General features: G+C 51.2%; 1 protein-coding gene across 3 annotated transcripts in view; it reads right to left on the reverse strand.

Annotated features, from left to right (window-relative positions):
• Positions 1–1,834: 1,834 nt before the first annotated feature.
• The window catches only part of ACSS2 (acyl-CoA synthetase short chain family member 2), a 78,529-nt gene continuing 66,915 nt past the window's right edge, over positions 1,835–13,448 (reverse strand). For all 3 annotated transcript variants that reach the window (XM_077831832.1, XM_077831831.1, XM_077831833.1), the window contains 7 exons: positions 13,212–13,268; positions 12,647–12,727; positions 11,089–11,197; positions 10,779–10,847; positions 5,800–5,976; positions 4,325–4,399; positions 1,835–4,003 (listed from right to left, as the gene is read on the reverse strand). In XM_077831832.1, coding sequence (XP_077687958.1) covers positions 3,876–4,003; positions 4,325–4,399; positions 5,800–5,976; positions 10,779–10,847; positions 11,089–11,197; positions 12,647–12,727; positions 13,212–13,268 — 696 coding nt within the window. In that variant the 3' untranslated portion in view covers positions 1,835–3,875. The remainder of the gene's footprint in view (positions 4,004–4,324; positions 4,400–5,799; positions 5,977–10,778; positions 10,848–11,088; positions 11,198–12,646; positions 12,728–13,211; positions 13,269–13,448) is intronic.

Genomic DNA, 13,448 nt, shown 5'->3' on the forward strand with positions numbered 1-13,448 from the left:
ATAAGGCTAAATATAAATGTATACATCTAGGAACCAAGGATGCAGGCCAAACTTATAGGGTCAGGGACTCTACCTTGGGAAGCAATGACTCTGAAAAAGACTTGCGGGGGTCATGGTGGACAATCAGTTGAACATGAGCTCCCAGTGTGAGGCTGTGGCCAAAAGAGCTGATGTGATCCAGGGATGTACAAACAGGGGAATCTCGAGTAGGAGCAGAGAGGTTATTTAACTTCTGTATTTGGCCCCGGTGTGACTGCTGCTGCTGGAATAGCGTCCAGTTCCGATACCCACCATTCAAGAATAATTTTGATAGACTGATGAGGGTTCAGAGAGGAGCCACAAGAATGATTAAAGGATTAGAAAACCTGCCTCAGAGTGATAAACAAATAGACTCTTTGAGTCCAACAAAGAGAAGGTTAGGGGGTAACTTGATTACAATATAAAAGTACCTACATGGGGAACAAATATTTGATAATGGGCTCTTCAGTCTAGCAGAGAAAGATCTAACATGATCCAGTGGCTGGAAGTTGAAGCTAGACATATTCAGACAGGAAATAAGGCATACATTTTTGACAGTGAGAGTAATTAACCAGTGGAACAACTGACCAAGGGTGTTGGTGGATTCTCCATCACTGACAATTTTTAAAATCAAGATATGATGTTTTTCTAAAAGATCTGCTCTAGGAATTATTTGCGGGCAGTTCTGTGGCCTATTATACAGGAGATCAGAGTAGATGATCACAATGGTCCTTCTGGCATTGGTGTATGACCCTATAAAGGTATAAGATGTTGCACTGGGTCCAATACTAGGGGAGAGCATGTGATTAGGTCGAGGTTAATTAATTAATATTTTTTATTGGACCAACTTCTATTGGTGAGAGAGACAAACTTTCAAGCTCCACAGAGCACTTCTGAAGGTCTGGGAAACATACTCAGTGTCACAGCTAAATACAAGGTGGAACAGATTGTTTAGCATAAGGAGTTAACACACATTTCAAGGGACCATGCAAGGTGAACTGGCCTGTTAACATCCTTCCACTCATGGGGGCAGTGGAGGCAGCTGCAAGGGGAGCCAGGGGGCAGTTGTTACTGAGTTACAGTTTGTTGTAATGAACCATAAATCCAGTGTCTGTTCAGTCCATGATTTTTAGTGTCTACCAGAGTTGTGCATTTAAGCTCCCAAGCTCATCTTTTGAACGCGTGGTGCAGGTTTCCTTTAAGGATGAAGGCTGAGAGGTCAGACCCAGAGTGATTGCTCTGGGAGAATTGTTCACCCACAGGTGACAGGGTGGTTTTGTTTTTAACCATTTCCCTGTGTGAGTTCATATGAGAGCGTCATGATTGTCTGGCTGTGGGACCCGTCATAACTTCTCAGGACAGCTGGGTTGATGCTCACACTGCCCCAACAGGCAGCCCTCTGCGAGAGGAGCACATCCCGCAAGGAGAAGCCATTCTTGTAGGAGACCCCTAGTTAAGTGCTTGGCGATTCACTGCAATCCTGAGCAAAACAGCATCTCCAGAGCGAGTGGAGAGCTGAAGGGCTGTGAAATCCAGTGAGACGTGAATGGAGGACAAAGGTTTCCAGGCTGCCATGCAGGGAGCTGGAGGGCTCCCTACCCCTGCCCCGTGTATGTGAAATCTGTAGCTCTCCCATCAGTGATCTCATGTGCTGCAGCAAGGCCCCGTGTTGGGCTTTGATCTCCATCACTTGCACTTTCAGCTAAACATGGTTTATGGACAATGACAAGAAGTCCAGTCACTGCTTGCCTGCAAACCTCTTGCCAGTATATACTGATCACACAGAAACAGGAGGACATGGATCTGAATCTACTGCACACTCAGATTTACCGGGCGCAGGTCTCAGTGTGACAGCAGAATTTAAACTCCTGCCCCCAAATGCCAGGTGCCTTCTGCATCAGGTGAGTGATGGTGCAGATCTGAAGCGGTAAGTGCCAACCCAAGTCCAAGAGGGCACTGCAACTAAGATCTCCATTTACCAACCATCCCCAGACCGTCACCCACAAATAGTGAGCGCTCCAGAGTATGTGTTTCATTTTTATTTCTTTGATTTTTATTCCAACTAGAATAGGAGTCTAGCTGTTTTTCCAACCGAAATTACACAGACCAAGATAAAAGAGGACACTATGGTTTTGAAGCTAGTAGGCCAATGGCACAGACCCATTGCTGCTGAGCACACAGGTCAGACGTATACATGGAGGTTACAGATCACAGAGACGTACATGTAGCATAAGAACAGCAGAAGTGAGCGACATTTAGCAATGAGACAAATCAGGGTGACCCTAATGTTATCCATTAGGACTTGGCTTTTGGAACAGAGCTTTGAGTTTGTTTTGGCCAATTCAAGTGCCAAATAGTTGTAGGGACAACGCCAGCATTTTGGGTAGCCACAAAACAGCCAGGGTTGCAAATCTGGAAACCTACTTTCTCCGTATGTTAATGTGTAAATTATCAAATGAGCCTGGAAGCCATTTCTAACACAAACACATCACAAAGGCAGTGTCTCCCCAGAGCAGACCCAAGGCAAGGCTGGAGTTAGGCAGCTTGGAAACTGACCCGTAGCAGAAACCCTGTCACCATCCGTAGCCTTCACTGTCAGGTATGTTCAGGCTGTCGGTCCTGAGTCCGTGCAAGGGTTTTCCCACCATGAGGCAGCATGTCCGATTTAAAGCGTAGACTTGTTTTAAACACCTTTCACTCCATTTTTTGGATGAGGAAGCACCTTGTTGGAATAGTAAGGCCCTGCCTGCCCCTTTCTACGTACTGTGAGACAGGGCACCTCTGGATACGGGTCCCGTTTGCCTGGCAACGGGGAAGACACCTCTGCATAGTTCTCAATCACTTTTCCTTTGATATGTGTAGCACCCACTCCCCCCACAAAAGGCAACTGGATGAGCTATCCCTGCTGCCATTAACTGGCACCAGCGTGATCTGTTGGCACCAGCAATTGGATAGCAATAGTACACTATGGAGCACGGCCAGTATGGCACGTCCCGGCACTGAACTCACCCTTTCCTGACTGTGGTTCCCTAGTATATCCACTGCTCATGGAGTACCCAGTGCTGGGACGATCCAACTCCTGGTGCCAAGCAGTTAACATAACAAAATATTGGTACCAAAAAAGTTATATAAAACGTCACTAATCCCCAAAGCCCCCAGCCACACACAACTCCCTTGCCGAGCCCCGGAGATCTCAGCTAACACACAGCTCAGACTAAACAGATTTGGTGGAAAGAAAATTAAAAATAGCTTGCACAGCTACAGAGTTGCAGATCCTTTTTCTAAAACTCCCCTCAGCCTCCAACAGACCGATACAGAAGAAGCAGCTTATTTGCAATGTGGATAGTGGCAGACGAATCCGACTACGCTCTCGTTTATTGAGAGCAATTCCAATCGTTCTGAATTAACTTAGAGAGATTGTTGTAGGGACTCTGTTGGAGCCCAAGGCACATAACTACTGTTTGGGAGCAAAACACCATTTGCCATCAAACTATCAATCCCCTCTCTGGGCAGGATGCCAGGCCACACAAAGTCAATTTAAAAAACACAAATAAAATGAGGGAAAAGAAAACGATATAAGTCATTCTGCAATGAGTGACGGAGGCTGGAATTTCAGATACGCAGTATCAATCGACAACATCATGTACATTCTCTCCAGAGGCACAGACAGCTAGATACAACACAGCGAGAGGACTAGCTCGAGAGCCCATCTTCTCCTCATTGATGGTGTTTCACATTCAACTTGACAGGTAATGGCTTCTCTCCCCCAGTGAATACAATACTTCTCTGGACGGCCCCTGCTCTACTAGGACTCGGTGCTTTGGCGTCTCTAGTCTGAAGGACGGCATGCTGGTCTGCTACAGCACAGTGGCACACCTGTTGCTGAACAGGTGGTTTATAACAGCTGGATCTGCCACCGTTGAGGTATCTCCCAGCTCTCGGTCGTTCTTTGCAATCTTCCTTAACACACGCCTCATAATTTTACCTGTCGAACAAAGAGCTGTGGTGATTCGACTGTATGTCCAGAGAGCCAAACCAAGACTCAGAGTTGGTTTTCAGGAAGCTCCCCCTGAATTGGGACATAGATTTCTTCAAGTCTAGCCATGCAGAGACCTGGGCAATCCAAGACCATTCTCAGGACAACTGGACCCCACCAAAACCTATCGTAATTATCCTGGACTGCTGATCCCCCTGGGAGCACTCCAGTGACTCCCTTCCTCCGGGGCTGCCCAGCTTGCAGACACCAGGAGCTGTGCTGCTTGTTCCCAAATGGTGTATCTGACAAGAGTGAACCTGGACTCCTTACCTGAGCGGGTCTTGGGCAGACCAGGTGCATGCTGGATGTAATCAGGGGTTGCTATCGGTCCAATTTTTTCTCTGACTACAAAACAGATTTTCAGTATAATTATTAAGATTTCCCAGAGCGCTTTCAGCAAGAGCTGATACCCAAGTGAGCAGCAAGTGGGACAACCAAGCCCACCAGGGCTGCACTGCAATGACGCCAATATCTCCGCTGTTGGCAAAGGTACGGGTGTTTGCAGAACGGGGCCAGGCAGCACAATGGCACCACTCAGGATTCGGCACCTGGAGACCCAGGACTGGAGGGGAGGGGAGTGCATGAGGCTCTCCACAAAACTCATTCTCCAGCTGCAGGAGAGACGTTTGACCATTTCTAGTCTCTCTCCATTGCTTCTAGGGTGCACTTAAGGACTTGAAATGAAGACGGCTTTCCCCCGGGTTTGGGCCCATTTCCACATAGCAATGACTGACCCCCCTCAGGGATCCCCTGGAGCAACAAGCAACCTGGATGCATTTCGTTTAGTGCCTTGTTCACGGACCACAGTCATCTCGGATGTCAATGGAGCGTGTGTCAGTTTAGCTGGACTCCCACACCCATCACACCACACCCATTTTAACTGCTCTGGGATGGCGCACTGGATTCCCCACCAGCTTACACCAGCTCTTCCATCCCGCTTGGTGCCATGTATGCGGGTTTACAGCAGCAAATGACGAGCCAGGAGAGGAATGCAAAGAGGCTCCCATGGGGCCTCTGCACGCCCATCACTGTCACTATCACTGTCTTCATGCCCATCTGCTAGCAGCACGGATGGACTTTGGAAGGGACACCTTGAGGCGGACGTGAGACCTGGACTGACATTCCCTCCCCTTCTAGGAAAACCAAGTCCACAGACATTGACCAAAACCTTTTGGTTTCAGTTAAAAGGCAGCAGCAAGCACAGCAGCCCATATGGTCCATGCACCAGCATAGATCACAGCTGCAGGCACCATGCCTGCAGCCCCACTCCCTCCCAGCAGCACCCATCCTGCCTCCAACACACACAGAGCGAGCGGAGCTGGGGAACGAGGAGTCTGGGCACGTGCCAGCACAACGGCCCCCATGTCCGGGGCTGGAGAGGCAGAGGCTGCCCTGGAGAGCAGGAGCCTCACGCCCCTGCCAGCTCACAGGAGGCGTCACGTGAGCAGCCACAACGTTGGGAGATCTAATTTTAGCCTCTGCCAGCTGTTGCTTTGTTCCCCAGGCTGCAGGGGCGCAAGGGGCTCGGATGGGAGCTGGCCATAGCCCTGGCAGGGCACTGGTGTTCTCTAGGCGAGAGGCACCTTCCTTTGGAGAGGCCATGCTGCTTCACACCCCAGCGGGCACGTCAGCCCCTGCAGAGCCTTCGCCGGGTCCAGCAGAGCCCTCCCCTGTTCTCTGGCGGCAGGGGGCACCTGCCACAACACACCCTGCACCAAAGACGCCGACAGCTCGGCCGCCGTTACCTTGTTTTCTCAGCTCGTCCGTCAGGGCCGGGGTGAATTTGTGGCCGTCCCTCAAGGTCACAAAGCAGTAGAGGCACTCGCCTTTCACTGGGTGGGGGTGACTCACCACCGCAGCCTCAGAAACGGAGCAGTGCTCAACCAGGGCAGACTCCACCTCCGCGGTGCTCAGCAGGTGGCCTGGAAAGAAAGAGGCAGCGCTTGGCTGAGTCCAGCAGCGGCTGGCTCCCTTGCTCCAGGAGGGCTCGCTGCAGAAGGGCCCTGAGAGCAAACAGGGCCCCTAAGCTCCGGTTGGGTGGTCTGTCTGCATGCAGTACAACGGACTCTTGGGAGATTCTGCTCAGAGCCTTAGGGCAGCCCTCACCTCGCTCTGGTGAGACGGCAACCTTCCCTTCCTTGTGCCATGTGCCCACCCCCGGATACATGACAATCGGCAGGAGCTTTGTGTGAACAAAGGGAGAAGCCCAGGAAGCTACATTCTGTCCAGAACACGTGTCTCTGAGCAGGCCCTTCCATGGCTGGGCGAGCTGCCACCAACCACTGGGTGCTGATAACACCTAGCTATCCCACTGGAATTGAATCACACACCGAGCACTGCTACCCATTAGCAATAGGCTGTCACAGAACTGTCGCTGTGTCACACTAACGCCCATGGTACAGGAGAATCTGCATTCCTACCACACCCCAGCCAAAGGCATACGGAGCAGGTAACCAACAGGCCACCTCTGTCAGTTACAGGAGGCAGCCAGGGAGCAGGAAGCAGAGTCCAAAAGTCAATGGTCACTTTAGTAGAGCATTTGATGCACTGCACTGAAATCTTACTAGCAAACTTCAGTCAAGCTACTTTGGAGAGGAGCAATTCTGAAGGGCCCTAAACAAAGAGTAATAACCAGCAGCAAGCTGGGGGAAGCACCTAGGGGCAGTACAGAATTCAGGGGTGCACGGCATGTTAATGACACTCCCAGATTACATTAAAGCAAAAGCAGAAAAAGAACCAGGGACCTGGTGAGATGAGAAGTGCGGGCAGGATGCTGCACGGAAAGCCAGCTGCAAGACACCAGCTGCAGACAGCACTACTGCCAAAAACGGGCTCGGATCCATAGCGCACAGCGAATTGGAAGCACCTTGCAGAGCGACAGGGCAGCAAAATGGCTGAGGTGATGGTGGGGTGCATACACAGAAGCTAACCGATAGAGCCTAACAAAGTTACCTGACATCTTTTGTTAAAATGAGATTACAAGTTGTGTGGTAAAAGTAATAGTGTTGATGTAACAGACTTAGACATCTGTAAGGCATCTGACTTGGTACCACACGACATTTTGATTGAAAAACTATAAAGATACAAAATAAACCTGGCACACATTAAATGGATTAAAAGCTGGCTAACCGATAGGTCTGACAATGTCATTGTAAGCAGGTAATCATGACTGAAGGGGCGGGTTTCTAGTGGGGTCCTGCCGAGATTTGTTCTCTACACTATTTAACATTCTAACTATTCTACACTATTTAACATTTCTATCAATGACCTGGAAGAAAACAGAAAATTGTCACTGAAAAAGTTCACAGATGACACAAAAACTGGAGGAGGGGTTAATAATGAAGCGGACAGGTTACTGATTCAGAGTGATCTGGATTGCTTGGTAAGCTGTGTGCAAGCAAACAATGTGAGTTTAAATACAGCGACATGTAAATGCATACATCTAAGTACAAAAAACGTAGGCCACACTTACAGGATGGGGGATTTATCTTGGGAAGCAATGACTCTGAAAAAGATTTGGGGGTTGTGGTGGATAATCAGGTGAACATGAGCTTCCAGTGTGATGCTGTGGCCAAAAGGGCTAATGCAATCCTGGGATACACAAACAGGGGAAACACGAGTAGCTGTAGAGAGGTTATTTTGCCTCCTGTATTTGGCACCGGTGCAAACTGCTGCTGGAATCCTGTGTCCAGTTCCGATGCCCACCATTCAAGAAAGATGACGATAAATGGGAGATGGTTCAGAGAGGAACCATGAGAACGAGTTAAGGGTTAGAAAACCTGCTTTACAGTGATAGACTGAAAGAACTCAATCGATTTAGCTTAACAAAGAGAAGGTTAAAGGGTAAATTGATCACAGTCTACAAGTACTTACATGGGGAACCAATAGTTAATAACTGGCTCTTCAGTCTAGCAGAGGAAGGTCTAACAGGATCCAACGACTGGGAGCTGAAGCTAGACACATTCAGGCGTCAGTGTTTAACAGGGAGGGGAATTAACCAATTGGAACAACTTACCAAGGGCCCTGGTGGACTCTCCATCACCAGCAATTACCAAATCAAGATGGGCTGTTTTTCTAAAAGCTCTGCTCTAGGCATTATTGTGGGGCAGGTCTCTGGCCTGTGTTATAAAGGAGACCAGACTGGATGACCACAATAGGCCCTTCTGGCCATGGACTCTATGATTCTATGTAACAACCCACTGTATCATGGAGCAGTAACCCACCTTGGTCTGCTCAGACCTTATCCGGAGTACAATAACCAGCACCAGGAACTGCCTTACAAGAGATGAGGGAAAAAACTGAGGGAGCTAGGGTGGGGGGAATTGTGTTTCAGAAAGGTTTAGAAGAATATCTCTAGCTCAACCAAACGATAGAGGAGTGTGTAAGAGAGAGAGAGATGATAACCAACAACCAGGATCCGAGGGCTCGGCATGTCAGCAAGCGAGGGGTTATTCAGCCTGATACACTGAACGAGGAGCAATGGGATGGAAGGAATTAGAGACATTGACTGAACCTCAGACGAAGCTTCCAGACTGCATGATCTCCAGCCCCGCGGAATCGTCTCCCTGGTGGTATGGAGGCTCCATACCTGGAGACAAGATAAAGCACCAGAGAACAGCTGGGGACAGCCTGCCCTGGCTCTGGGAACAGGGGCTAATTTCACCAGGAGCTTCCCCCTTCCCCAAATGTCTACAAGGCAGATTAACAATGTTATTTACATGGTGCCTTTAATCCACTAAGAGGGAGAGGTAATCATGGTAATTCACCTCACCGAGATCCTAGAGCATTCCCTGCTAGTGCAGTACTCACACTCCTCCAAAGGCAGGCAGGCGGGCAAGGCCCTGCCACAAAGCCAGTCCCTCTGGGTTCAGTGGAAGTGCTCCTGTAAGTGATGCCTCCAGACACCCAGCAGGCATGACAGTGGGATGTCTCTCAAGTTACTACTCTGGTTTGTATCATGGGCTGAACACACGTCTGACCCTGCTTATTATTGTCCTGTATTGCAGCCAGCACCCTGCTTGGGAAAGGCATGTGATGCCTCCCCGTAGCAGGGTGGCTACCCCGTTCCTAAAATAGAAGGGGTTAAAAGAAGCCCTGGAGAGGGCTGTGGCTGGGGATGGCTGATTGGGGAAACAGCCGCAGCTGGGCCATGCCTCAATCAGGCCCCAGCTGGCCTGTATAAAAAGGCTGTGAGCCAGCAGCCCAAGGAGTCTGTCTCCAGGCTGGGAGAGAGCAGGGCCGGGCTGCCTGCCCAACAGATACTGAGAGTGGTGCAGTGCTAGGGAAGGAGCAGGCTGAGCAGGGGGTGCTCCAGGCTGTAGGGCCTGGTCCAAAGCCCATAGAGGTACTGGGAGGCAGAGGAAGGCAGCAGGTCCGAACCCCCTTGCTTATGATGAGTGGCCTTTACACGGCAGTCTGCCCCAGGGAGTGGAGGCTTGGTGATGACTGGCAGTAGCCCAGACTGAGGCAAGGTGGGGATAGTGGGTTGGGGGTTCCCCAGGAAGGGGAGACCCAGAGGCAGAGTGTGGGGGTACAGCCAGGGGGCAGAACCCCAGAGAAAGGGGCACCGGGGTCTGTGAGGGTCACGGGGGCCAGAGTTGTGCGGATCACCGGCCTGCAGAGGGCGCTCCAGGCTGGAAAAGGGCTAATTCCCAATGACCAGAAGGAGGTGCTGCAGGGGTGAGTCCAAACCTTTACACTCCTGGAAGAAATATCACTGAGAAGATGGCAATTGAGGGCCACTGACTCCAACTGTCTCAATTACCAGCCCCTCCCCGTGGAGCAATGGATCTTCTGCACAGGGACCTGCAGGGTGGGGCAAGTATGTCTGGGGGAGGGAGCTGGAGCGTCCCAGTGGAACACCTGCAAAAGGGACAGGACCTCTAAGAACAGAGGCGCTGCTCTGAGCGGGAAGCCAACCACTGCCACATGTGTGAAGGCCTGGTAGGAGAGAGAGGGCGGACAGGACAGGACAGCTGGAAACTCTGACAAACCTTACCTCGAGTGCGAGATCAGACTGGGGAGGGGGCGTTTCAGGACTTTTGTTATTTTTGGCTCTCGAGCTATTAAGAGTAACATCACTGTGGGTAAGAAATTCCTTTGCTAAGCCTGGGTTCCTTGCTTTTATGCCTCATTGTCCCCGAAAGAGTTAAACTAGAAGCCCAGCAGGCTCCCAGCTCAGACAGAACTCTAGGGGAGCACGTGTAAGCAACAGGGGAGCTCGGGATGTTTCAGCCACCAGATTCCGGATCTGGGTGGTTGGGTGAAGGTGTCCCAGGTCCTCAGACAAGAGTGCACCATAGGGTCCAAGAGCTCGAAACTGTGACTAGTCTCTACATAGACTCAGCTGGTTTGCAAACATGGGGCCCAGGAAGTGGCTCCACTCACAGGCTGGTGACAGCACAGAGGGACAATAGGCCAGGCTGCAACAGCTAGTACTCGAGTAAGCCCCACGCATGGCTGGCTACAGACAGTTTACTGGTTGTGTGCTCCCCTTCCCAGTAGCTTCAGCTGAGACTATCCAGCTGCGGCCAGAGGCTGTGCAAACAGCCGCTGGTGTGGGGAGTGCCTCACGCTGGGCAAAGCAGAACTTGCTGCCCGTGGCTGGGAGTAAGGGGGGATTGCCTCTCCTGCTGCTTTGCAAACATTGGCTGGAATTTTTAACCTGCACTTTTAAAACCCGTGCCTCCTCTCTCTCCACCACAGCCAAAGGGTTTGTTCTCACCAGAGACGTTGAGCATATCATCGATGCGCCCCGTGATCCAGTAATAGCCGTCCTTATCTCTCTTGCAACCTACAAAGAACCAGTCACCAGTATGAGAACACAGCGCCAGAACTCAATGCATCTGACAAAGGAGTCCGGGAATAGAATGGAATGCAGCGAGATCCTGGACCCAGGGGCTCTCCCATGCCATGTGCTGCTAATCCCCAGCGAGCGGAACGGCCCACCAACCCTCCCGCTCAGAAAGCGGAGACACTGAGGAGGCCACACAAGCTGCCACTCCCTGGGACAAGGCTGCTGCTTGAAGTCTTACCATCTCCTGTCACGTAGTACCCTGGGAACTTCTTGAAGTAGGTGGTCTCAAATCGCTGGTGGTTCCTGTACACTGTACGCATTATTCCAGGCCAGGGCTGCTTAAATACCTGTGGGAGAGGATATAGAGATGTGGCATTAGAGTCAGGGAGTCCCTGGGGTACACAGCCTTACAGCAGCATGAGTTCTTGTCCTAAGTTGTAGGTCACGGTCTCTAATGGGCTTTTACTTACACAGCCAGAGAAAGACAGAGGAGTCTAGCGAGCAGATAGCCATGTCTGTCTCCTGCATTACTCCTGGGCCTATTCACTAGCTCAGCCCCATACTACCCTGTATCCCATCTCCGATCACAGCTGCCGAGAGCAGGATGCTACAGCGTATTAACCAAAGTCTCTCAGTGCCCAGCACACAAAGGGCAATATGACGCTTCTACCTTCACATCCCCACCATTTTATAGCCGTTAATTACAGGAAATGAAGAGTGTTTTGCCCCTTGCAGTGAAACCGTAGATTCCAAGGCCAGAAGGGACCATTGTGATCGTCTCGTCTGACTTCTAGAATGGTGATTCTCAACCAGGGGCCCAGGGCCCCTTTGGGGGCTGCAAGCAGGTTTCAGGGGGTCCACCAAGCAGGGCTGGCATTAGACTTGCTGCAGCCCAGGGTAGAAAGCCAAAGCCCCGCCGCATAGAGCTCAAGCCAAAGCCTGAGCAATTTAGCTTCACAGGGTCCCCTGTGGCGTGAGGCCTCATGCAATTGCCCTACTTGCTACCCCTGGCTTTTATATGCAGAAAACCAGTTGTCGTGGCACACGTGGGCCGTGGCATGTTGGGGGGGCTCAGAAAGAAAAACGTTGAGAACCCCTGTTCTAGAACACGGGCCAGAGAACTCCCCCCAATAATTCCCAAGCCAAATCGGTTAGAAAAACATCCTACCTTGAGCTAAAATGGTCAGTGATGGAGAATCCACCATGACCCTCAGTAAAAGATTTAATCATACAGGGAAGAGCTGCTCCCCCATTATGACAGACATAAGATCTCCCACGGGCAGCCAATGTTAGAGAGGTAGGACACTGCCCTATCAACATCCCAGATGCCCAAACAGTTGCAATCACTGACTTCACCCCAGGCATCGGCTCATGCTGCAGAGAGCGGACGGCTGGGAAAGCCCCATGTCCCCTTGCTCCTGATGGCGCATTCTACCACAAACTTCCTAAAGAGGGGAGGATCTCACTAAATAGTCTAACTCCCTCCCCGCATTTTTGCTTCAATTATACAACAGGTCTGATAACAATCTACAGGGCTCCTACACTGGCAGTTAGAGTCCAACGTCACTTCTAATGGCACAAGAGCATCTTGCAGCATAGATGTGAAAGGTGTAACTAGACGTGCTTGTGAGGGGATAACCTCACACCAGTTCAAGCCTCTGGCTTGGAACCAACACGCATGTGACTCCTGCTCCCCAGTGGGAACCAGCCAGTCACTTGGTGAGCCTCAGCTTTCCCACAGCCCTGGTGTAACTGTGACAGGGCTTGGTCCGAGCACAGGATCAGCTGTTCTTTACCAGGTAGCCTTCTGCTTCTCCCTCCAGCTCCTCCCCGGATTCATCCAGGATAGCAGGGACGACACCAAAAAATGGAAACGTCTGCAGGGGATGTTTGTGGAAAGAGAAAGTTGAACATACTATTAAAATCCCTTCAAACAGACAAAGGAAGGGCAGAGTGAGCCTGACTTTCGGGAGGGACTCAGTCCAAGTGTCTGCCAGTAACTATGCTGATGGAACGGTACGTCTCTCGCTAGGCTCCATTATGGCCAGACATCCCCAGGGAATTCATCCCCGTTCAGGCCTGGCACAACCCCTTCCAGACAGTGCTCATGCTGCCCAGGCTTTGGGGAGGGAGCGTTCCCTGCACCGATTATCTAGGGAGTTCAGTATCACGCCTGTGCTGGGCAACGTAGCAAACCAGGTAGTTACGCAAACGGAGGACCCTGTTGGCGCAAATGGGGCTTTACAGGTGTCACTGAGCCCAGGCCCCACCCCATAGTCACTGCCCTGGAAAAATCACAGCAGCAGGATTGCACAGAATGGAACATGCCAGCCACAGGGCACTCAAATGGTTTCTACTCACTGCGGAGCCTGGCTTCATGGGCGTGGCAGCGGGGAGCGGCGTCAGCACATGGCCACCCTGCGGGAGGAAGCAACGGAGATCAGCCATTCACACTGCCTGGCCCCTCACACTCGGACACTGCCTCATAGGCACTGACTCCGTGGATGCTCTGGGGCTGGAGCACCCACAGGAAAAAATTGGTGGGTGCTCTGCACCCACCAGCAGCTCCCCACTATGCCCCCCCACCCCAGCTCGCTT

This window comes from Eretmochelys imbricata, chromosome 13, assembly GCF_965152235.1.
Source record: "Eretmochelys imbricata isolate rEreImb1 chromosome 13, rEreImb1.hap1, whole genome shotgun sequence".
Lineage (NCBI taxonomy): Eukaryota > Metazoa > Chordata > Testudines > Cheloniidae > Eretmochelys > Eretmochelys imbricata.